Source organism: Schistosoma haematobium, chromosome ZW, assembly GCF_000699445.3.
Source record: "Schistosoma haematobium chromosome ZW, whole genome shotgun sequence".
Taxonomy (NCBI): Eukaryota; Metazoa; Platyhelminthes; class Trematoda; order Strigeidida; family Schistosomatidae; genus Schistosoma; species Schistosoma haematobium.
This window is the reverse complement of record NC_067195.1, coordinates 24,250,934-24,277,905: the sequence shown is the minus strand read 5'-3', so window position 1 is coordinate 24,277,905 and position 26,972 is coordinate 24,250,934. Positions and strand designations below refer to the sequence as shown.

At 36.2% G+C, this 26,972-nt stretch overlaps 1 protein-coding gene across 2 annotated transcripts; it reads left to right on the top strand.

The window, feature by feature from the left end:
• The first annotated feature begins 3,397 nt into the window (after positions 1-3,397).
• On the top strand, positions 3,398-26,211 carry MS3_00003081 (uncharacterized protein). 2 transcript variants are annotated; one of them, XM_051210769.1, is made up of 13 exons: positions 3,398-3,471; positions 3,513-3,603; positions 3,638-3,824; positions 4,033-4,159; positions 7,115-7,245; positions 8,298-8,421; positions 9,555-9,611; positions 11,621-11,643; positions 12,675-12,786; positions 13,726-13,848; positions 14,354-14,575; positions 23,837-23,936; positions 25,513-26,211. In XM_051210769.1, the coding sequence occupies exons 1-13, from the start codon at positions 3,469-3,471 to the stop codon at positions 25,671-25,673; spliced, it is 1,461 nt and encodes a 486-aa protein (XP_051070787.1). In that variant the 5' UTR covers positions 3,398-3,468; the 3' UTR covers positions 25,674-26,211. The 2 variants fall into 2 exon arrangements, with proteins under 2 accessions (XP_051070787.1, XP_051070788.1); XM_051210770.1 differs by adding an exon at positions 19,708-19,830 and having other exon boundaries at positions 3,398-3,603.
• The last annotated feature ends 761 nt before the right edge of the window (positions 26,212-26,972 follow it).

The following is a 26,972-nucleotide window of genomic DNA, read 5'->3' as shown; positions in this document are numbered from 1 at the left end:
CTAGAGCTCAGCGAACGAAATTAGCTCTGGAGTGACGTGGGGTGAGCTATAGATTTATATAACAAACTGATTCTGAAGAAGTGATGGAAGTCACTCTCCTAAATGTTGGAAAACTGAAGCACCGAGCAAAAAACTCGAAGGGAAAACTTCTTTATTGAAGGTGGGTTTTATTTTACGAACCAACAGCAACTAATGATCACAAAATACATTCTCTTTCAAAGCCCCCTCTATTTCCGAATTTCTTTAATCAACTGCGCTTCGCCTTGGATCCATCATATATCTGTCCGGCTGTGTATCGGTCTTAACGGCCCGACTAACAACGATGGCGACGCCGGTAACCTTCTGGCGGCACATTACTCTCAAACATTTCAACCGGCTGACATCAACTTTACTGACGACAGTTTCATCTGCAATTCCACAGGACTTTCTGAAGTGGACCTAAGCGCTGACTTGGTGTTCCGGAAATTGCAGCACTTAAGACTAGATACTTCTCCTGGCCCGGATATGGTTCATCCTGCCATACAAAGTGAGGCAGCCTCAATCCTGGCAACGCCGCTTAGCGTGATGTTCTCACACTCGCTAAGTCGAGGCAAACTACCAGAAAATTGGAGGCTGGCTCACATCACACCAATTTACAAAGGAGGTCGACGCAGCGAACCTTCAAGTTACCGACCGGTGGCTCTTCCCTTAATACCTTCAAAAATCATGGAGTCCCTGATATGAGATGGTATAAATGACTATTTACTGTCCTTAAACTTCTTCTCACCCCAACAGCATGGTTTCAGGAAGGGTTACTCTTGTATTACCAACCTGCTGACTGAGGTGGACAGATGGACAAGCATCCTTGATCACAATGGGAAGGTTGATATCATCTACCTAGATTTCTCAAAAGCTTTTGATAAGGTTAACCATACATGTCTTATCAATAAGCTCAAACGATTGGGTATCGGACCACCTCTAATCGATTGGCTCACGTCACACCAGAAAAATCGACATTTTAAGGTCAGGGTTAATTTCACTTTATCTCAGGCTATGGAACGTCCTAGTGGGGTCCCCCATGGCTCAGTACTAGGACCTCTCTTCTTCTTGATCTACATAAGTGATCTTCCTCAACAGGTGACGTCAGACTTATTACTTTTTGCCGATGACGTGAAACTTTGGAGAGAGATACGCAACCAAGACGATATACAGGCACTTCAGGAGGATCTGACTCGACTTCAAAGGTGAGCAGACGATAACGGTCTTGCCTTTAACACTTCAAAGTGTAAAGTAGTCCATTTTCGACATGTCGCAGACCACAGTTATAACTTAGGAAACTCCTCTCTGGTAGTATCCCAAGTGGAAAAAGATTTAAGATTCCTGGTGCCCCATGATTTAAAGTCTTATGCTAACTGTGACAAAAATGCCTTCCGAGCAAACCTTGTACTGGTAATATTGAAGCGCATTTTTGGACAGTTCGACGGAAGAACTTTCCATATAATCTTCAATAGTTTTATCCGTCCTCATTGAGAGTACGGAAACACAGTATTTCCCCCCTCACTCCAAAAGGACAAGGTCACTTTGGAGCGTATCCAACGGCGAGCCACGAAGTCAGTTCGAGGACTCAAATCTAAACCTGACGAAGAGCGCCTCCATTCACTAGACCTTTACCCATTAGAGTATAGGCGTCTTAGAGGCGATTTATTAATGGCTTATAGTATTCTTAACACTTCTGGACATTCTCTTAAACACCTACTTAAGCTTAGTTCTAATAATAACCTAAGGGGTAACACCCAGAAACTGGAGACACAACATAGCAAGACGGAATGTAGACACAACTTCTACTCCTTAAGAGTTGTCAAATGCTGGAATTCGCTGCCGGCCGAGCTAATCCAAGCGACTTCTCAGGAGTCCTTTAAGAGGCAACTTGATTTGTTCTTAAGGACCAAGGTCAGCATCACACTATGATTTACCAATTTCTTTTCCTCTTTTATTGTTAACATACCTAGGTTCCTGCCTGGAGGATTTGGTGATCCCCTGCTACTAGACACGGAAGCCTGTTAAGCGAAAGCTTCTTCTATTCCGTCCACAACCATTTGAACCATTTGAACCATTTAGATCTTGTATGATCTAGAATGTACTCACTAGTATTAGAATAAAAAACCGAAATTCGAACAGACTCTTTCGGTTCCTGGAATTAAATCTGATTAACGTATCGGTTATGTTTAACTAAATCAGCTCTATCTTAAACGTAGGTACTGGGTAATAACTCAAAAAACATTCATCTGTACTTTTACTCAGTGTAACTTCAAGGATTTTGGAAGACATCGTTCACGAAATGTTGTTTAAGCATCGAAATGGAACCTGACTCTCCCCTAAGAAAATAACTTTACTAGAATGTCTCCAATATTTTCGTGTCATAAGAACGTTGGCATACCCTGTGTAGCGGTAAATAAATCCTCAAAATAAATATCTCTGTAAGTTTTCGATATTGGATGCTGACCACATGTTTTAATGGACTCACCTAGCTGAAGGCACTCGGTCATGCATCCGCACCAGATGACGTGTGGGAACGCCATGCTCAACATCTACTGCAATTGCTAGCCAGACTAGATAACACAATTCCGATATATTGACAGTCGTCAAATACAACCTCTGATCTCCTCGATTCTGTCTTTTGATTTCTCTTGATGGGTACGAGTTATATTAGAAGGTGTTACTGGTAAAAGCGTTGTCAAACACTGAGTACCTGTGCCATCTTCACCTGAAACACATTGTATTTTCCCCGGTAAAAACGTTTGATAGAGTTTCACGAAGTGGATTAATACCTAAATTAGGCCATATAGAGGAAAGTTTTATCAACAAAACTCTGGAAAAGTGTTTGACGGAGTAGTCCAAAGAATAGTATAGACCCTAATGTTTCTTGTATGTTTTTTTCTTATATGTAGATAACACGCCTAGTGTCCTATCATTATCAACCTTCTTATGTGCCAACGATATACATATATATGTGAAAAGCCCCACATGATAGAGATGACAGTTTTCAGCCGCGGATATTGTCTGAGTGGTTTAAAATTTAGTAGTTGTTGCTCACTATTTACCTCAACACATGTTTGAAACTCAATCTGTCAAATCACCTACTAGAGTAATAAATCAGCTAAATAACTATCATCACCAATACTAACAAAAGCGGCCCAGCATCCAGTTCTTGATATACTTAAGAGAGTAAACAAATGTATTATGACTTTAAAAAAACTATTGATGAGCTGACTTTCAAGGGAATATAGTGAAGATTTAAGAAGTGGATAATAAACTAAGAACCCGAACTAATCAACACACAATTTTGGAGATATACGCACAGCGTTTAGCTTTGATGAAAAAAGCAGTTAAAAATTGTTTAAATTTATCACATCTTCATAACTCTTACGAGTACGAATTCGACTGGAGGTTTACTTGTGTTGAGTTCCAGTTGATTATTGGTTTTGGAAGATGGTAGGAATGTGGGACTAATATATGCACTTATTTTGATTTAGAAAGAAGAAAGAAAAAACTTAATATTTGGTTGTATCGCTGTTACCGGGGGAATTTTGATTAATTTGACTTTCGGTTACTTCTACACTGTTGGTGAGTCCTTTGAATACGTCTTCTTATTTACCAGCTAATATGGTACCCTACATAATGGGATATGTACAAACAGCAATAGATCCTTATGTATCCAATCAAGCTTCCATATGGCTATCAGCTATTGCTTTAGCAGTTCAAGGGATTTCAATGCCTGTCGGTGGCATAATAGCTGATAAATTGGGATTTAGAGTGGTGGTTGCAGTGAGCTGTCTTACAATGAGGTATGTTGTCAGAGGTTTTGCCTACAACGTTTTGGGTTTTATGCCTCATATGATTTACATTCTGTGTTGTAATGTACCTATAAATACTCTCATGGATATTTAGCTTGCTAACTAAATTTTACATAGGACTCTAATAGAAGTAGGATTGTTTAAACTAAAAAAAAGTTCTTACAGTTTTAATACTCATTGAATTGCTTATTTTCTGTAGCGGTGGAGTTCTTTTGACTTACTTCACAATTCGAACAACTTATGTTGGCGTGGTTATAACCTATGCAGTCTTAATGGGTTCTGGTTTGGGACTTGGATACTCAGTAGTACTAACAGTTGCAGCTTCGGTAAGAAGTTTTGTATGAGATAAGTTTTTAACAAATATAAACTTTTCTATAAAAAGTATCAGAATATTTGTCCGATGATTCCACATAATCCTTAAGCTATATTTTGCCTAGGAATTATGAAACTACACCGTACATCTTATGAAGTTAAAAGCAAAGGCTTACTTCGTGTTGAATCATTTTTGCTTCGGTGAGATGATATATGTACGTCAATCTATTGGTTATGTTTCCAACTCTTTTGGGTTTATCACTTGTCGCAGTTGTATAGAAAGTTATACGATGAATATGCGCTAAATTTTTGCTAACTGCATAATTTGCTAAACCAAATTTAGATGACTTACCGAGAATATTTGAGTTGGACGGGAAGTTCAAAAAATACATTGAATGTTTGGTGGTTCTCTATCATTCTGTGTATTTGAAATGTTATTGTTATGTTAGTGATCTCATCCTGTAATATTCATTAAAGTTTAAATGAGTTACCACCAAGATAATAACCTTCAAAAAAGCTGTAATTTGTTGAGTAAATGATAAGACATTTTGTGTTAATTTTGTTTCTGTGAGTCAGTAGTGGCTTGTTACATTGTTTTACAGGAGATAAATTAAATGTAGAGAGTATAATCAGCTGAAGTTTAACATACTAACTCAAATCTTTCATTTAGTTCTAGCAATACTAGTCTTGAGTTTTCTCAGTATAGTCGTAAAAAACATCATCATTACATGATATCAAATCAAGTATTATTTTGGCCGACCGTTAATGCTACCTTTAGGTGGTAGTCGAGCTGTCATTAAGAATAAAAAAACCGAGATATATTGACTGGAAAAATTGTTTCTCGATGTCCTGCATGCCAGACAGGTCGGTTGAAGAGCGGTAAGAGTAAAAGCACCAAACCCAAAGACCGAACGCGAAGTCGTACTGTTGACTGTATAGAGCTGTGACGGCAGTAGGGTATTTCCTCCACACAGCCAGCATAACAGCGATGTTGTCTTCCCACGAGTAGGGATGTGGTTAGAAACGCTGGACCCTAAAAGTGCACACCTCGTCTTATTCTAAGAATATCCGTCTCCGGTAGGTAACATTAGACAGCTTTTCAGACTTATGAAAGGCACCGGAATTATGAAGTCGAGTATAGGTAAAACAATCTCGGAAAAAGACGACACTCTTATCCGCTCTCAGTCCAGAAGTTTACAACAATGAGTGGAACACCTCAAGGAGCAGTTCAGCTGGCCTTCGGCTACCCAACATTTCCAGATAGTCTGAATGAAACATTGAAATAGGCCCCTTTACTCCAATTGAAGTTTAAAATGATATAGTTAATCTAAAACGAGGAAGAGCAACTGGTCCATATGGATTAATTCCAGAGGTCTTCAAGTGTGCTGGTCCAGTTTTAGAGATTAAGTTGACCAATATTTTAGCTAAATTATGGGAACTGAATGTAATCCTATCTGACTGGTCGCAATCTCTGGTCGTCCCAATATATAGGATATGATCAAAATCATCCTGTGGTAACCACAGAGGGATTAGTCTGACTAACATAACATCTAAAATACTAGCCTCAATAATTATGAAATTCCTAACAAAGACTCGTGAAATGCAAACACAAGAAAATCAGGTTGGCTTCAGACCTTGTCGTGGCTGCATCGACCACATATTCACCATTTGTCAGATTTTAGAACACAGGCTTGCTTATCGGCGTCCGACAATGACAGTTTTTCTTGACCTAAAAGCATCATTTCAATCTGTATACCGAGAGGTTCTGTGACAGTGTCTGTCATTGGAAGGTGTACCTCAGAAGTACACAAACCTTGTGAAGGCTCTTTAGTCGAACATCACCAGTCGAGTCAAAGCTTATGATGAAGTGTCATCTGATTTCGCAACCTCAAATGGTGTCCGGCAAGGCTGTCCATTATCTCCAATTTTGTTTAAGCTCATCATAGACACACTGATGAAAATAACGCTCTTGTCGATTGAATTTTTGGGCGCTGATCTCCTATCAGGAGGTCCACTTATTGTCTTATGATACACAGATGAAATAGTTGTGTTTGTTGAAGACACTGATAAAATGCAGTGTTATGGTAGTACTGAACGGTCAAACCAAAACAAGGCGTCAGTGCTTTAAGTCACTAACTTCTAGTCTTAGCCATGTTGGTAGATGCAGACTATTTGGTTGTGGTCCGCGCAACTATTGTAACCAGTGGTCGGAGACTCAGAGTGATATAGCTTACAGTCGATCACAATGGCATAGATGTATACTCTCTTCGTCTTCCATTAAACTGCGAGATTAAAATTGCTTTATACCCTTCTTTCTACCAACTAATTCGTTCTCCCTGTGTCATAACCTTATATGAAATGTTTCTTTTACTACCATTGAAGCAACTGCTTCTACGAATTTGGTGCTCATCTCGTTGTGCTGATGAGGTATGGCAACTTGGACCGATGCATATATGTGCCTGGTCCTACGTTACAGCTGACTAACTGACTGACTGACTGAAATATTATTTTGCTGAATTTAGTTGTGAAAGTATATGCCTTCCATCCAAACGAATATATCTTGAAGCTGCAGTGGGCCTGATAAAAATAAGAATATTAGTATCCTAACTTACGAACTGATTGCCAAACCACTGCATATATTTTTCTGATGAAATTGTACATTTGAATTTTTTGCGTACGACATATTTTGCTTAACAGTTTACTATTTTGGTCACATAATAACAAGCCGGATCTGGAAATTACAAGGTTTTAGCTGGCGGATAATATTCTTACTTACAGTTTTTTATTACTTAGAGTTTTTGCTATCTATGACAAAAAGCTTAGGCGTATTATTTAGGTGACCTTTGTTACTTATGATTAACTGAATAATCCAGCTGACAATTTTTTGCCAGGAAGAGATTTTGTGTTATTAGAGTTATTAGCACTTATCACATATATATAATTATTAGTATTATCTCGTCTCGTTATAGTGGTTCCCAGATCATCGCGGCCTGATTGTCGGAATGGTGGCCGGTGGGTTCGGTCTTGGAGCATTGGTTTTCACGCCAATTCAAACAGCACTAATCAATCCCAATAATGTAAAGGTGAATAATGTTACAAGGTAGGAAAATCGTATGTTAGATAGACATAAAAAATCTTTTATACAGCTTTTTTACACTAGAAGTATTCAACAGCAATCACAAAAACTGAAACTGAAGAGTGACCTCACATACAGCTCCATTTTATCCACTGATACTGAATAATCTACCTAAGGAGAGCTTATCCTGTTTTATCTGTTAAATTATAGCTTTACATTAAACAGTTTGTCCATAAATAATTTATTTTATTGTTTAAAGTTGGGTTAAACAAAGTTACAAATTAAGTAGAGTTTTCGAAATTGATAAAAATGCTTGTGAAACTGAAGAATAATATTGTTGTATTTATAATTATGCCTTCAAAACTATAAACGTTTTTGCATATAAACTAGTCCATTTGATTAAAACAAGAAAAAATAATCAAAATACTTTGTTTAGAAACTTGAACAAATGTCCTATTTAAAATTTACTGCTGGGGCTTTTAACTCACATAACAGCTTTTGATAGGTTAAGGGGTGTGGCTTAGTAGGCTAACGACCCTAAACATTATAACACAAAATAAACCTCACTTTGATTTCTGGATGGTACTAACAGATGCAAAAAGTAGTAATTAGTCTCTAATGTGTTCATCGGTAGTGCGTTGGACGTTTCGACTGTTTCGAACAACGTTTCCCAACAAATTGGGCACTTTTATTTGAATAAAATACCTTGGTTTTAGAGTAGTACATTATATAATTTACCGTATTCCTTTTTAATTTGTGGTATTTTGCGGTGAACTAAAAAACTTGGAGCATTTCAGTTTCATTAAACGTACTTTGAGTGAAAAACATTTTTCTAATTGCTCAGTTCTGTAATAAAAGCAGTTTATGATCACGTAATTATATACATACTCTAAATAACGAAGGCGTTCAGCTTTTGTAAAAAGAAAAACTGAGTATGTTCAACTATGGTAACTTTAAAAGTGTCAACGGTAATGTTTTGGATCATAAGCACAAGTTATCTTTCATTTTATGTGAATACTCAAAAGTTTCAACTTCTACGTAATATGTAGGTATACAGTTTTGTTTTACATTGATAGACGATTTACCGATCCTGATGTCTTGGACCGTTTACCGTCAGCGTTTCTCATACTTGGTGGTATTTTGCTGTTTATTCAAGTTATTGGATTTGGATTATTACGTCCTAAACCTACTTCAAAACGTGTAAGTTAAATATTTTAGAATATAATGATTCCTATGCTGCAAACATATTAGGATAATTTGCACCGATTATATGGGGTCCCATTTGAATTTAGCAAGATAAAAATAAAAGACTGTAATTGGCAGAGTAATCAAGCCATAGGCTGGTCTATATAATATTTATCCATAACTACTCAATTGAACAGGTATTTTGCTGCTTTTTCCTTGCAAAATAAATTATTAGAAGTTATCTAATTTTTTATACGTTAAAAAATTTCTACTTGAAATCAATTTAAATGAATATAACTATGTTAAATTAACCAAATAAGTAATCTCCGACTCTCAGTAGTCAGTAAAATTACGGGATTCTGTGAACATGATTTCATTATGTAGCTGAAAATTAATTGCTCTCTAATTGTAATAATAATCCTCACAAAATGACATCAGTTTTATTGCTCCAAAATTCTTTCAGCTGCTTATTTTCAAAAGTTTAAAAATCAAGCGAATTGTTTTTGTTTTTTTTGGATTTTCAAGTCCATAATTAATGAGTTGACTGAAAACTACAGTATTATTACATTCTAGATCGTGAGTTCCGTTTTACATTCCTGAGCGAGGTTGCATCACTGTATTCTCTAGTCGTTACCAAACAAAATTTAACTTTCCACGGAATACGACATGTTAATTTGAACAAATATTTTTTGACTAAACTCTTATATTTCAAGCCTTGATACCTTTAACTATTCTCAAAGACTTATAGGATCACAAAACAAAATAAAAAATGTAATTAACATGACTCAGTCAACTATGACCGGTTGAAGTGTAGCTGTATCACCCATAATATTTGATATTTCTTTTTTGTTAAAATATTGTAAATTATCCTAAATATAACGATGTGTTATCAAGTCATGAAATGAAAAGCATCGTAAGAAAGACTGTTTCATCTCCATAAATGACCTCATATTTATTGATCTTTGAGATGTGTTTTTTTGGGGGGGTAGGCAGAAAGTTTACTGAATAATTACTAAACTTTATATGATGTGATATTTTTAGCTAACTGAACTCATAATTGTAAATCCTAATGAGTACATTTGCATGGTAAATATTTATTTTGTGCCATAGATATTCCATTCAACATGTATCTCTAATTCCTGTTCTAGGCAAGTAGTTCAAACACAAGTAATCCGAATTACAGCCCAAAGGCATCATCCTCACTTGTAAGTTAAATACAATATGCTATTTTCCGTCTTAACTTCTTTTACTACATTGTCTAGTTTTATAAATTAAAGTAGCGAGATTAGTTAACTGATCAAAGTTATTATAAATGGATAACTTATTTGATCTCACAGTGTCGTAGGTTCGTGTAAAAGGTTTTATTTTAAAAAAAACTTCACGAAGTGATTTTCACTAAAACAAGCTATAGAGTCATCAACGCTCGTACTCGAAACTGATTTTCGTAAGCATCCTATCTATCCAAGTCAACTGCTTTGTACTGCTTGCTACAAGGCAGTGTTGGACATGTAGTCCTACGATTTATGTGGAAGGACATAGATATGTAGATCATCAACGTAGATGATCTCTGTCGAGTGATTGGGAGACTACTCGGGTTAGATGGTAATGGTGTAATCAACAGTTAACTTTGAGCTCACACCTCGCGGTCAGCATCTAACGTGGGTTACCCCTTCGACGTATCAAAGTACTAGGACTGCTTTAAAGACCGTACAACACATAGGACGTTATTACGGAAGTATATTAGTAAGAATAAGTACAAGCGAAAGTGCGACCACCACCGCAAGAGCTAGTCCATGGCGTACGGTTAACTGATGCGTGTTAGTTGTCCTTGACCCTGACGAAAATTGATGATCTGTTTGATATTCAGTAATCCAACTGCCAGATGATCTGGCTAGGGCTCAGTGACATTTCAATGGCCCTACAAATAAATCTGGGGTAACCCCTATCACTGTTAGTTTGAATAGATCATACATCGCACTAGGCAAGTGTCATCCGGGAAAACGATTGAGTATCCCCATCTCCAAATAAATAAATCTATACTTCTGACTTCTATACTATAAAATACGCAGGTTATTTATAATAGTTCTTCTGAAACGATGTATGGGTGAGGAAGATAATGATTAGTCGTTTGTTTAGTCAAACTAGTAGATAATCTGACAGGTAATAGATGAGTTATTTATTCTCCTACCCTGGATTATGAAGACCTCGACATCTGAGGGAAAACACGGCATACAACGGACAGATCAGAAGCAATTAGACGATTTGGATTTCGCAGATGACCTAGCCCTCGTATCCAATACACACGAACAAATGCAGATAAAGACAGCCAGTGTAGCAGCAGTCTCTGCATCAGTAGGCCTCAACATACACAAGGGGAAAACCAGGGTCCTCAACTTCAAAACGGAGAACAGCAGTTCAATCACTCTTGATGGCGAAACTCTGGAAGATGTAGAGTCTTTCACATACCTGGGAAGCATCATCGATGAACAAGGAGGTTCGGATACAGACGTTAAGGCAAGGATTGGCAAAGCAAGGGCCGCATTCCTACAATTGAAGAACATATGAAACTCAAAACAACTTTCAACCAATATCAAAGTCAGAATCTTCAATACGAACGTCAAGGCAGTTCTATTGTCCGGAGCTGAAACTTTGAAAATTAATACAACCATCATCAAGAAGGTACAAGTATTTATAAATAATTGTCTACGTAAGATACTCAACACCCATTGGCATGATGCCATCAGTAATAGCCTACTGTGGGAGAGAACAAGCCAGCTTCCAGCTGAGGAGGAAATTATTAAAAGACGATGGAAACGGATAGGACATACATTAGGTGAATCATCAAATTGCATCACGAGGCAAGCCCTGACTTGGAATCCTGAAGGGAGGCGGAAAAGAGGAACGCCAAAGAACACGTTACGTCGGGAAATAGAAGCAGATATGAAAAGGATGAATGACAACTGGAAGGAGTTAGAAACGATTGCCTAGGACAGGGTTGGATGGGGGATGCTGGTGAGCGGCCTATACTCCTTCACGATGAGTAACAGGCGTGAGCAAGTAAATGACCCTTTTTATTTATTGTGTGTTGTTTGTTCTTGGTGTGGAAATATATTTACGTTCTAGTCAGGCTAATCACTTAAAAGTTTGTCTCTTTACCATTCGCTTTTAAATACATACATTAACTTGCTTATTTAATTACTTTCTGTTACTCTAGAATGACAAATCGAGCTTATCCAGGTGAGTCTCAGTTTCTATGGCTAAGTAGAGCTACTGATTTTAACTACTTACCCCCACTAACAGCATGCTGTTTATGAGCGGAAATAAATGTTAGTTCACAGGGTAAATTAAATCTGTATTAACTAAAGGGCTACCTCATAAGTAAAATCGTTTTTATAATTCATCATGCTTTACACCAATCAGAAATAAATTAACCATACAAAGGTTATTGGTATTCGAAGAGACTATAACAAACGGATGTTATATTCCCTTACATTACCAATAAATTTTTTATTGTTCATTGATAACGGAGTAAGTTCTAATGATCGTATATAATTCAATGATAAAAATCGATATATTTTATAAAATTTTGAAATAATTTATCATCATATATTCGACACATTATCACATTAGTAACAAGTATAAAGTAGACTTTATTATAAATAAATAGAATTTGAGGAAGAATTTAGTAGTATGTAATTACAATAAATTATAACATTACTGCCCTTTAAAAAATACAATGACTGCACTTAGTTTACCCGTTATTTGGTAAAAAGTAATTTAACTTTCAGGTATTTTAATATTTTGTAGTACTTTTTTATTAGTTAAATTATTTGATTTCAACGACCTAGTTATAGACTGAAATGCACCTCAACCTACTGTGGTCGAAGTTGCCGTATAGCCCATACTAAAAACTAACTTCACGTTTGACAATCTGTACAGATCTTTTGTCTTAATATTAATCATGTACCTAACAATGACTAATGTGGAGACGGATTTTTAAAATTCTCGTTAAATGCTTCGACAGGTGGATTAAATCGCACAGACAGTGAGACAGTCATTACTGATGGTATTAGATAATGGTTAAAGTGCTAGCTTTAGGCCAATCGATTGCAGGTTTAAAGTTTTCCCATCTTACGTTGGTTTGGTCAACCAAGTAATATCACTACTCCTGAATTAGTTTACAAAAAATTAATTAAGTTATAATCTTTTTTTAAACTGTTTTAACTTCAACTCGTGTATTAACCATTGGTAAATATTTTATTTTCCAGGGAAATCAATATCAGTCCAAAACAAGTTTTTCGTTATATTGATTTTTATCTATTATGGTGCATAATGTTCTGTGATATAATACCAATCACCATCATTACTTCTGCGTACAAAGTAAGAGTCACATTTACATTCCATTCATTTAAATGACATTAAACTACTCGTAAGTATTTTTGATAAATACTCCATAACAAATATATCTATATTTGTAGACCAGTTAGTAAATCAAACTATTCAGTATTATGCCTTTGGCAGTTACATTGAAGAAATGTTATTGTTGTTTGATCGAATAACTATGAGAATAGTGGTGCCTGTTAATTGAAATGAATCAAATGTTTATTGATTTGGTCGCTGTACCATCAGCAGAAGTAATCGTGTTTATATGACTAAAACAAACTTTATACTCCTATTTCCGATTAACAGTAATAATAATAATTTAAGTTCATAAAAGAAAATGATCAAATATTCAATTTCAACAGATATGTATTTGTCTCGTTGAATGTTTGTAGAAAATACACAATCTAACTCTAATATACCTTGATTTCATTCCGATTCGTTCAATAAGTCAGAGTATTTAATTGAGAAAATATTGATAAGAACTCATGATATTTCCCATGGGTACGTCAACGTCACTCAATCTGTAAAATAGGTGTACAAAATCAACTATTTATATTTTAAGTTCGAAGAAATGAAATTTCATTTTATCTAAATCCTCACTGCATCACACTGCTCAACTTCTCACATACTGAACAAGTTATAAAACAATTATTTGTTCTTAGAAGCAGAAGTAGTAGAATAATTACTTATCAGATTTAGTTTCATACTAATTTGTTGTTAATATTCAATTTTTAATGAAAAATCATGTTGTAGTCATATTTTCATTATCTCTTAGTAACTAAAGGAAACTGCTTCAACTGTTCATAAAAATTTGATTTAAAAATACAGATGATGTCCCAAACATTCGGCTGTTTGCGTTTTTTTTTATACTTTAAACAACTATCACGATCACTGATTAAAGTTGATTAAGTATGGTTTATTGTATATTTATTTCAGCTATTTGGTCAAACATTTATTAGCGATGACAGATTTTTGTCAGCTGTGGCTACAGCTTCATCATTGTTCAACTGTGCAGGACGTATTATCTGGGGTGAAATTGTTGATCGCGTCTCGTTCAAGGTAGTTTGAAGGATGATATGAGAATTGATTTAAACTAAAGTATCTCTAAATCTTTTTTATAGATGCTATAAAACTGCGAACTAACTTTTACGTTCTTAAAGTACCATAGAAGACATTTAGTTAAAAATTTTAAAAAAGTAAATAAAACCAAATGACTGGAAATAAATTAATCATACTAATTAGTCACATGGAAATATGTTATTTTAAAAATCTAGCTTTAATGTATGTTCGTTCAAAAATAACCTGGTAGAATATCTGGAAACATTATTACCGTTCGAAACTAGTGAAAATTAGTTTAATAATGAAGGGTACTTCTTGGATATTATGAAGACGTTTGACAAAATTCAAAAATTTAATATACATCAAAATTCATATTAGCACCTGAACCAGTTAAGAACTTATTAATTTTTTTATTTATTTACGAACAGTGAAAAAAAACATTTTTTTACTTAAATTGTATAGTATAATCGATTATTAATAACTGACTACTTTAATAAAATTGCAGTTACCAATGTGCACAATGTTACTTACCTGGAGCGTAATTCTGATAACATTTCCGCATATCTCTCTGTTGACGGGGACAACATTAAAAGTTTTTTACACTATATGGGTACTACTCTTATTTTTCACATTGAGCGGTACATTTGTTATTCAGCCTGCGGCAACTGGAACTCTGTTTGGTCCTGTTCATATGGCTGTTAATTATGGCTTAATATTTAGTGCATTTGTAAGTTAACAAGTTTTTTTCACTTTTAGTATATTCATTATGCAACCCAGTTATAACTATCTTTAAATTCGGCCGTAATATGAGCTTTAGAATCGATACAATCGAAAATTGAACTAGTTATAAAGTCATTGATTTCAAGTTTGTGAGAGTTTTGGAAGGCGTAAGCATTTCGATTAGTGGATTCTTATAACGTCAAATAGAATTCAGTATTAGATACTTCAGTGTACACATAACTATTATTTATCCTAATTTATATATTGAAGTTTACTTTACCCTAATACATATTTTTAGGTTTCATGATCTTCCGTTGTTATCTATGTCGCTATTATTTTTTTATCCAGTTAATAATATACTATTTTTAAATTCATCTGTGTGCAGTAGAGTAAATATATCCCTGGTTCTATATTGTGAACTTATTTTTGCCCGGTTGTTGCTGCTACCTTGACGTGGTGGTCAGGCTCGTCTGTTATAATGAACCAGTCGAGCTATACTGGCTGAAACGATCGTTCCTCAAGGTCCTACCATGCCAAACAGGTCAGTTGAGGAGCGGTAAGAGTAAAAGCAGTAAATCCAAAGTCCGAGGGCGAAGTCGTACTGCTGAGTGTACAGAGGTGTGACGGCTGTAAGGTGTTTCCTTCCGACAACCAGCATAACAGCGATGTTGCCTTCCCACAAGGAGGGGTGGGGTTACAAACTGTGTACCCTGAAAATACACATCTCGCCTTACTCCACTGATTTCCATCCCCGGTGGTAAGATCTCAACAAGCACGGAGCAAACACAAGAATTACTGGTCGTGTGTGGCCGGCCTCAAGCAGTTGTCCCTCGGTCACTGCGGCCACGCTCTCGGGTCACTAAGACCAACTCTAACCCGATTTCCTTTGGAGGTACCTCTAGAAGAACTCTTCCACGGTGTGGGAAACTGAGAAGTAATAGCGATCCTCATACCTTTAACAGCACTCACGTTCACTCTTTTCATAATCAATTTCCCTCTTAAGTTTCCATAATTCCTCCTACCTTGACTTTCAATTCTAAACGTCCTCCTTTGACTTCTTCCCCACGTGTTACCACGGCCGACGATTCTAGTGCGCGAAATACTGTCCCAAGTCTACTAGAAGCTTGGTCCATACTACGCGTTGGAGCCTTCGAAGTACCTACCGTGTGTCAAATCGAAAGACTTGCCTCCTTAGCTAGGACCGCAGAATCTCATACGATTAATATACACTGTATCTCCGGAACATGCATACAGGATCCTGGTTTGGTCATTCAGGTGACCTAATCTCGCCAAAATAGGAAACTCTCTGTTTATCTGACGACCCGATGGCTAGTTCTCGTGGACTGTAGGGCGTAGGCATAGCACTAAATATGAGGGAAGGAGATGCACTTCTAGAATGGATCCCTGTTAATAGCTGCATATGTGTTGTTCGCTAAACGGCTCCAATAGAGCTGGGAAGGATAGGAACACAAGTCATTGCCTTTTCGTCATTTCTGCCCACGCTACCACTGACCACAGCCCGAATGAAGTGAAGGATGACTTTTACAGAAAGTTTTCTGAAATTCTTCAAAAAGCTATACACTCAGACATGGTACTCGTAGCAGGTCAGTTCAATGCACAAGTAAGTAGCTTAAACCAAACAGAAAGACATTTAGGCGGGTATTTCGGTATTCCGGATCAGAGAACAGATCATGGTGACCGTCTGCCTCAACTGTGCTCAGACAATCGTTTATTTTTGACAAGCACTAATTGTGAGCATAAGGAGAGACGTCGTCTAACATGGCGACCTCCCGCACCAAACCAACGATGAACTAAAATAGACCATATTGCCATCAGTCACCGTCGGAGAGAATCGATAGAAGCCTGACGCTCGTTCTAGAATATATGCTTAGACTGTGACCATGCTCTAATAAGAGCAGGCATTTGCTTGCGCCTCACTGGACGCAGAAAAACCACATTAAGAAGACTCATTAGAGTTGAACTCAACGATGTGAAAGCCAAAAGTAGATTCCATGAACAACAGAAGTCACACTTAGGTAATCTTGAAAACGAGGCTGACTCAGATATTGCTTGGAAAGAAATACGAGCAGATGTGGAAGAAGCAGCGACATCTATTAGTGATATGAACCAAATGGTTATGAAAAACCAGTGGATTTCTGCGACATCTATTGCACCGGTAGATTGTTGTAACCTTAACCCAGCAGGCTTCGAACACGATGAAGAGCATAAATAAGTCAGTTATATGTTAACCAGAAGTCTGCGGAATGACCGTGGGCAGTGGTGAGCAACGAAACAGAAGAGAAGGAACAGGCAGCGTCTGTAGGTAACATTAGACAGCTTTTCAGACTTATGAAAGGCACCGGAATTATGAAGTCGAGTATAGGTAAAACAATCTCGGAAAAAGACGACACTCTTATCCGCTCTCAGTCCAGAAGTTTACAACAATGAGTGGAACACCTCAAGGAGCAGTTCAGCTGGCCTTCGGCTACCCAACATTTCCAGATAGTCTGAATGAAACATTGAAATAGGCCCCTTTACTCCAATTGAAGTTTAAAATGATATAGTTAATCTAAAACGAGGAAGAGCAACTGGTCCATATGGATTAATTCCAGAGGTCTTCAAGTGTGCTGGTCCAGTTTTAGAGATTAAGTTGACCAATATTTTAGCTAAATTATGGGAACTGAATGTAATCCTATCTGACTGGTCGCAATCTCTGGTCGTCCCAATATATAGGATATGATCAAAATCATCCTGTGGTAACCACAGAGGGATTAGTCTGACTAACATAACATCTAAAATACTAGCCTCAATAATTATGAAATTCCTAACAAAGACTCGTGAAATGCAAACACAAGAAAATCAGGTTGGCTTCAGACCTTGTCGTGGCTGCATCGACCACATATTCACCATTTGTCAGATTTTAGAACACAGGCTTGCTTATCGGCGTCCGACAATGACAGTTTTTCTTGACCTAAAAGCATCATTTCAATCTGTATACCGAGAGGTTCTGTGACAGTGTCTGTCATTGGAAGGTGTACCTCAGAAGTACACAAACCTTGTGAAGGCTCTTTAGTCGAACATCACCAGTCGAGTCAAAGCTTATGATGAAGTGTCATCTGATTTCGCAACCTCAAATGGTGTCCGGCAAGGCTGTCCATTATCTCCAATTTTGTTTAAGCTCATCATAGACACACTGATGAAAATAACGCTCTTGTCGATTGAATTTTTGGGCGCTGATCTCCTATCAGGAGGTCCACTTATTGTCTTATGATACACAGATGAAATAGTTGTGTTTGTTGAAGACACTGATAAAATGCAGTGTTATGGTAGTGCTGAGCAACAACGCGAGGATGTTTGGGATGCGTTTCTCCTCCTCCAAATGCAAGTTGTTGCTTCAGGACTGGTCTGCGTCAACGCCTGGACTAAGGGTAAGGAGTGAAGGGGTCAAACGCGTCGACAACTTCACTTATCTTCGGAGTCTAATCAGTCCTAATGTGTTAGTATGTGACTAAATCTCTGCACAAAATCAGGAAGATAGTTTGGCTTTTGACAACTCATATCAACTATGGCGTAGATGATATATCCGAATGTCAACAAAAGGACGAGCATTCTGTGCGGCAGTTCGTCCTATTTTACTTTACGGCCGCGAAACGAGGCCATTAAGTGTAGAAGATACTCTTAAGTTACTAGCAATTAACCACAGATGTCTTAGGAATATTGATCGCATCTGCTGGGATCACCGGGTAAGTAATGGTGAGGTTACATGCAGGGTATTAGGGAAAGATGGTAAACCAGTTGATGAGGTTGTAAATCTTCATCGACTGAGATGGCTTGGCTGCGCGTTACGTGTGCCTGAACACCGATTACCACGACGCGCAATGCTGACTAGTGTTGTGGATGGTTAGTGTAGTGTGTGCTACTGATTTCGATAGGTATAAGTAGTGTGTTTCATAAATCAAGAGTGAAATGTCTGGCAGCACAATGTTAAAAAGATCGAATGAAAGAGAATTAGAACAGAAAATTAATGGTGTGGAAATGAAATAGCAATGAAGTCTGAAACGATTTATTGACATTTCGCAAATGAAGAATTTACTGTATGGTTTTCAGATTTTGCCAAGAGATTCTGTAATTATGTACTTAAATACGTTTGGTTGTTCTCGTTAACAATTTGTTTGACGTCCACGCAACTATTGTAACCAGTGGTCGGAGACTCAGAGTGATATAGCTTACAGTCGATCACAATGGCATAGATGTATACTCTCTTCGTCTTCCATTAAACTGCGAGATTAAAATTGCTTTATACCCTTCTTTCTACCAACTAATTCGTTCTCCCTGTGTCATAACCTTATATGAAATGTTTCTTTTACTACCATTGAAGCAACTGCTTCTACGAATTTGGTGTTCATCTTGTTGTGCTAATGAGATGTGGCAACTTGGACTGATGCATATATGTGCCTGGTCCAACGTTGTAGCTGACTGACTGACTTATTTATGAGTATAATGTGAGCATCACATCTTTTATATTTTACCATAGTTAATGTTTTCTTAGGCTTGGACCGTGTGTTATTTCACAACCCATGAACAATGAATGCCCTGTTCGGTCTTCTGTACACTAAAATATTTTGTTCAACAAGAAACTGGCTTTCGTTTATATCTAAAACATCTGAGACATAACCTGTGACTTCTAATTCAATAAGAGAAATACATCTTTTTGTCCGTTCAAACACATATTTTACTACTTCACTACATGGAAAATGATTGACATTGAATATTCGAATGGCTTTCTTCAGCTAATCTAAGTGCCTTAATCTTAAGCCATTCACTAAATGCGCCTAACGCATTATTAATTTCAACCCACTTTGCTTACCATAAATTCTCAGGAAAAACTTCCCAGGTATCCAAGATTGTCTCAGAAAATTCAGTCCTCAATATTAATAACCAAAACTAACTGCATATATCCATCGTCATTTTTACTTATGTTTGTTACCCTTCGTAGAGGAGCATAGGCTGCCCACCAGGATCATCCATCCAACTCTACCCTTGACAATCCTTTTCAGTTGCCATTCATTATTTCAATGTTTGCTTCTGATTCCCGACTCAATATATTCGTTGGTCCTCCTCTTTTCCTTTTCCCTTCAGGATTCCAAGTTAGGGCTTGACTCGTGATCCAGTTTGATGATTTCCGCAATATATGTCCTATCCACCTCCAGCGTCTTTCCCTAATTATTTCTTCAGCTGGAAGCTGGTTTCTTCTCTACTATAGTAAGTTGTTGCTGATGGTACCTGGCCAACGGACATTGAGTATCTTACGTAGACAATTGTTTATAAATGCCTGTACTTTTATGATGACGGTTGTAGTGGTACTCCATGTTTCAATACCGTACAATAGAACTGTCTTGACGTTTGTATTGAAAATTCTAACTCTGATGTGTTGAATGGCGGTTATTTGTAGTTCCATATGCTAACCAATTGTTAGTATACTGTCCTTGCTTTGCCAATCCTTGCCTTTACATCTGTATCAGATTCTCCTTGTTTATCAATGATGCTACCCAGGTTTGTGAAACTTTCCACCTTTTCCAGAGCATCTCCATCGAGCGTGACTGGGTTGGGGTTCACTGTGTTGTATTTCAGGATCCTGCTTTTTCCCTTGTGAGTGCTGTGACCTACTGCTGTAGAGGCTGCTTCTACACTGGCTGTCTTCACCTGTATTTGTTGCTGTGTATGAGATAGAAGAGCTACGTGAAGTCCAAATCGTCTAGTTGCATCCAAGCTGTCCGTCCACCTTTCCACAAACTCGTCTATTGATTGACTAGGTGTTTAGAACTAATCCATAAGAAAGTAGCTCCCTACAGTCTGAAGGATAGTTTCGAATTCGTACAAAGTTTGGACAGTCTAAATGCTTCTGATGAATTCATGATATCTTTTGATGTCTCATCTCTCTTCATAAAGATCCCTTTGGCTGATATACTTATGGGAAACCTGGAACAGAGAAAGTTAAAGTATTCTATCAAAGAAACCACTCTTCTGTAGATATATTGATGACACATTTCTTGTCTGCAACATTCATAAGCATTCTTTGTACCTACTCGATCTGATTAACAAAGCACACAAGGATATCCATTTTACTATGGGATATGAAGCAGAAGATAAATTCCATTTCTTAGGTATTGGAATCAAACGAGCCTCAAACGGCATATTACAAAGACACATTCACTGCAAAACACAACAGTTTCTGTCCAATGAGTTACAAAAAGAGATTTGTACGGACCCTTTTTGACCACGCTCGTAAACTTTGCTCTACGGAAAGCCTGGTAGAAGAACTTGCTTTCATTACAAATTACCTACAAGAAAATGCATATCTGGCGAGATTCATAGAGAAGTGTTTCATAACCAACGTCCGTGTTAAATACTATACAGTATCAAAGAAAATCTGCTTCTTATATCTGCTCTTCAAAGGAGATGACATTACTGGAATAATCAACCACAGGATAAATGCCGCGTTGGAGGTTGCTTATCCATCAGTGAGACCGACGACGTTGTATGAAATTGACAGGTCCTCTTTTCTCTGTACCTCCTACTGCATTGACGTACGTACCAAAGCACATACATTGGGAGAACAAAGAGATTAGTACATGTTCACATTTCCGAGCATGTTTCAAAAAAAGTGAGACTGAAATACGAAATGGCTGTAAAGAGTCCAATAGCTCGGCATTTACTTGACACCGGGCATACCATTGACACGCCACAAACTTTTAAAATTATTAGCAGACAAAAGAACCCATAGTCTGTTTGGTTTGCAGAGACAATAGCAATAAAAAACTTAAACCTAATTTATGTATCCAGAAAAAGATGATAATAACCTTAGTAAATTATTTTTGTCATTATCATTATTTTGTTGGTGTCAATTTTGTTATATGGTCTCATTTTATGTAAACCAAAACCATTACTTCACGCATACGTTTTCGTTCACTTGATTAACTCTTCAAATCCTGTTCAGTTATTACGTAACTTATCAATCTTTAATTCCAGTAATCTTATTTCAACCCTTCATAACATCTAAAATTATCACACAATCTATTTTACCTGTCTACGGACCTTATTTGATTAATCCATCACCCTCTTCTTATGTTTTTAATTCCGACTCCATATGACCTCTAACATGTTCTTGAATATATATATATATATATATATATATATATATATATATATCAACTGTTTCACATTGTACCTCACCTGAATTTTGGCTTTCAATACATTTATGTTTGTAAGCAGCTGATGAGAAACGACGAAATATAATGGATTCACAATATTCTGCATCAATGCTTGTTCTGGCTTTATTCAAATTAATGTCCATTATATTCCGTGCTTGTGGAGGTCTTCATAATCATCCAGTCAACCACCAGAAAAAAAAGGAGAGTAAGCAACCTTGTCTAACTCCGGTCCTCATTTGCAATGCGTCTATCAGCTGTCCTCTTTGCACAACTTTGCAGTGTAGTACGTCGTATGAATTCCGTATGGTGTTGAAGATCTTCTCAAGTACACCATAGTGTCGAAGAAGGTCCCACAAAACTTGCCTATCCATCCTGCCAAACGCTTTATCGTAGTCAAGGAAGTTTGCGTATAGTGTCGAGTCCCATTCAATTGATTGTTCAACGATGATCCATAGTGTTGTGATTTGATCCGTGCACGACCGATCCTTACGGAATCCAGCCTGTTGATCTCAAGGCTGTACATCTACTGAATTTTTTATCCGGTTTAGCAACACTGTTGGAAACGTTTCCTGGTACCGATAGTAGTGTGGTGCCTCTTTATTTCTCACATTTGCTCAGATCTCCTTTCTTTGGTAACCTGATAAGATATCCTTCTTCCCAATCTGCCGACACTTGTTCTTCTTCTCAAATCTTCCTGAATAGAACGTGGAGTATGTTTGCAGTTGCTTCTATGTCAGACTTCATAATTCAGGTGGTATATTATCAGGTTCTGATGCTTTCCCACTCTTGATCTGTCTGATGGCCATTCTGATTTCTTCGATCATTGGTGGAGTGACATCGACGGGAAAGTCTGTAGGTGCTGCTTTGATATCCGATGGATTCAATGAAGCTGGTCTATTAGAGAGTTCCTCAAATTGTTCTACCCATTTGTACCTCTGTCACTGAATTTCAGTTATTAGCTTGCTGTGTTTGTCTTTGACTATTCTCTCTGATTTACAATACTTCCTTACCAGTTTCTTCATCACTTCATACAGTCGTTTTATATTTCGTCCTCTTACAGCTTTTCCCACTGTCGTTGCCAGCTCTTCCCCATATTTCTGCCTTTCGGCCCTAATGCTCTTCTTCACCTGCTTGTCTGCTTCAATGTATTCAGCCTGTGCCTTGACTTTCTCTGTTCTTGTTCGGCTGTTGTTAAACGATGTCTTCTTTTTCTTCCTTGAGTCATGCACAGTGTTTCGATAGAAATCCATTCCTCATGGTCATGCTTCTTGCAACTCAGCACCTCCTGACGTGTTGCAGCTGTTGCTTCCTTAATCCATTTCCAGTTGTTCTCCACAGTAGTTTTTTCTTCTTTCAATAAATCTTGTAAGGCTAGGATCCTGCTGCTGAGTGCTATTTTAAATTCGTAGAGTATGCCCGTGTCTCGAAGGAAAGTTGTGTTAAACCTTTTTAATGTTGTTTGTCTTGTTCTCCAGTGCTTTTTTAGTCTTAGTTTCACCGTAAAAAACAACCTTGCTCAAAAGACGCTAGCCAGTCATTCACAGTAAATATAATATCCAGTATAAATACGCGCCATTCCAATTGCTACATCCCTCTGCAGTGAAACTAAACGGGAAATTTACAATACGTACGGCGTATTTTCCATAGAGCTAAAAGCAATAGAAAATTAAGAAGAGAAATATGAGATCTGGTAATCACAAGCATGAGTCGACACCAAATTTATGTTTTAGAAGAAGATTGCTTTTTACAAACATGTAAATACAATTACATACCTAATATGTAATAAGTCATCACTGTTTCGGTAGTTTTTATTAAAATTTGAAGTGTAATATAAATCAAATACGATCACCGAAAGTGTAAAATAACTTGAAAAATACACACAATACTAAAATCACAAGACAGTAAAAAAAATAATAAGATTGAAACTAATAACTTAATTGAATAACAGACACTACAACTACCATGAGACCTGTTTATCTATTTAAGTGAACATAAATTTAATAAATCTCACTGAATATAACATGTAATTTAATTTATGTTTTATGTATTTTTTTAAGACTGCAGGAAGTGTTTTATGTGCAACGGTTACGACATTAGTGAGCTATCAAAATGCATATATAGTTCAGTTTACTGGCTGTGGTTTTGTATGCTTGTTCGGTAAGTAACACAGTCCAATTTCAATGTCGAATAGTTTTAATAATGAAACCATATAGTGACAAGATTCTGACAGGTTTTCATCATCAAAATTAAGATTAGAGCTTAAACATTACTGATCTGTTACCTTAGTAAAATACTTTTAAGGGTATGTTGTGAAATTTAGCAGTGCTGAGGTTTACCTAGAAAATATTCAAAATAAATAAGACCTAGCAGTTATAAGTTACAACACAACTGAGCAAATTTAAAGCTATTAAAATAAGCATAATCCTATTCTCACATCCATAACAAAATGTACTTATTATATGTGAATTCTAATTAAAAATACTTCTGAAACACCAGAGCCCTGAAAAATTATACTTTAGTGGAATTTAGTAGGCGAATTCTGATATATTGTTAGACGTATTTTGATAAATTATCATGTGAGTAAATTGGATAATTTATCAGGTTTTAATATATCAGGAGCATCAAACCTACTGTTGTAGCAATAATTCATATAACAGTTAGAGTATCTGTAAACTAAGAGATTAACAAAAACAAGGCCTATTAACTAATAAAAGATCACGTTACTAATTAACATACAACCTTTAGTGACCTTAGTGTTCGGACAATTGTTTTCTTGTATTTCTGAAATTATCTATTTAGAATCCGTTTAAACCATGATTGTACATGGTATCCTATTCCTCTCAGATCAAGTTGGCTTATTTGATTTTTATCAGTAAATGAACTGAAATATTGTACGATGTCACCTTGAAAAATAACTTAAGCACCGTATGTCACAAAATATCACGTCCACGTTTCGATGTATCAGTAGTAGCTCGTAGAATTTGCTTTCTAAACAACAACTAAATTATGTAATTTCTTTCGTTTTTTCTGTTATTTATTGAGATAGCTCTAGAAAAGTTAAAAATATTCATAAACAGACTGTTCTTGGGATTTAAAATTGTTGGGATTTAGATACTAAGAAAATGTATAGTGAAATTCATTCTTGTGAATATTATCCACTCAATAGTTTTAAAATATGTAATCGTTAGATGTAAATTATGCTTGAACATTTAGCTGGGATATAGTCTGACAGCTTAGTTTAACAAGACGTTTGTAAATAACTACTAAAAATGGTCATTTAAATTCCTTTTTATTGTCCAAGAAAAGGTTTACTAAGTTTTTGATACATAAAAATTTAAATAAAAGAAAAGAGGTAACTGCAGTCAACCCGAAAAATGTTCAACGTAATGATTTGTTCATAAAGAATCTTGGAAAACCATTTCTTAAGATGCGATCAACAGTCTTGTTTGGCTATACTAAACACTTATCGTAAGCAGAGGAAATTTTTTTCAAATATATGACAGTTTGTTTGATGATGAGTCCCATGGATGGATTAACTATTACACTATAATTTATTTTCCTTCTTACCTATTCGATTCTACGGTACGACTGTTACAGATTTTCTGAGTAAAAATAATGTTGCTTTAAAGTTTTACCTTTTGTTAAATGATATACAAATATTTTAATATGATGAAGTAACTTGCTGGTCATTTCTCACGCTTAATTTTGTTTTTTTTTTCTTCATTGTTAATAGCATTCTTTCTTGCCTTATGGATTAAAGATCAAAAGATGCCTGAAAAGGTCAACCGTTGTCAACTGTGTACTGATACCTGTCGAAGTTTAAGAATACCTCAGCCTATTAGTGTAACTGCTGAAGAACTCGAAAGACTGAATCAAGCTAATCCAAACAATTAAAGAAACACTCGAAAAAAAACAATGCTAATATGATTATTTTAATAAACTAAGCTATAGTTAACTTAGGTTCTTTGAAAACATGAATAATCTTTTCCTGCTCAACAACCATCAATCGTTTTGTTCTTTTTTTCCTTCGTTATGTTTACTACAGAAATTATTGAGTTTACCAAATTGTCTATGTGAATTTTATGATATACAGAACATTTTTTTTCTTCTAAAAACCATCAGATTTATAAAACGACTCTTAAATAGGCAGGAAAATAACGCACTTTCAAGTATACATAAATATGTCATGTTTATACCATCTATGTTTTCATTTGAAACTGTGTTTGTCAATGGATAATCTTTTTTTAATTTTCTCGTTTTTATGCTTTACTTCCTTATTTTTTTCTTTAACTGGGAATAATTCAAAAATCACTGTTATTGCTAATTTGAATCTAATGCTTTATGTTTTAATTGATTAATGTGTGATTCATTCGCAATATACATTAGCGAACATTTTCATACTGAAGTAAGAAATATATTGTTATATTATAAATGACACTATTTGCTTATATACACAAAAAATCAAATCCAGTGAGTTAGCATCTTTACGATAAAATAGTTCGCGTAAATTTCAGTTGTTGAGATCATGAGTCAATTGAAGCTAGACCACTATGGAAAACCTGGAAGCATTGGACGGCCGTTTCGTCCTATTGTGGAACTCCTCAGCAGTACGCATCCACGATCTCGCCTCGCGGGATTTGAACCCATCAGTAGTACAAACTTTTCTCTGTTACTCCCATTTTGTTTTAAATGTTAGTTACCAAGGAAATCTCAAAGGAATTATGTAACAGCATAGTTGCAGCACAGTTGGTGTGATTAGATCCCCACGAATATGGATAGGTGTAATGTAAGACATGATTTACATACACTGAAGTATATGATATCTTAGATGAAACCAATTATATAATAATGAGCTGGATGGTAAATTGTTTCGATATCATCACCCTTATAAAAATGTTTTATGATTTTAAAAAAGGTATTTTAGTTAATCAGAAAAAAGCTTAGTACCTGGAACCGTCATTTATGGGAGCTGAAATTTAGTATTCATCGTTTTAAAGGTGATCTAAAGTAAAAATGTCTTTTGAGGTATTTCAGTTTTTGACTAGGGTCTAGATAATCAAGTTTCGGACTAGTTTATAATTTTGCTGACTTTGAAATGATACTACTGTTTTCTGTGATGCCATTTAAAATATATGACAACATATTATTACTTCTTTAAACTAAAATGTGAATTTCTTAACAAAATCAGTGGGA

Excerpts from the sequence above, each read along its gene's own strand:
- MS3_00003081 (XM_051210769.1), top strand. Across the intron at positions 3,604-3,637 it reads CGGTTACTTCTACACTGTTG|CTAATATGGTACCCTACATA; the intron begins GTGAGTCCTTTG and ends CTTATTTACCAG. Across the intron at positions 11,644-12,674 it reads GACAAATCGAGCTTATCCAG|GGAAATCAATATCAGTCCAA; the intron begins GTGAGTCTCAGT and ends TTTATTTTCCAG.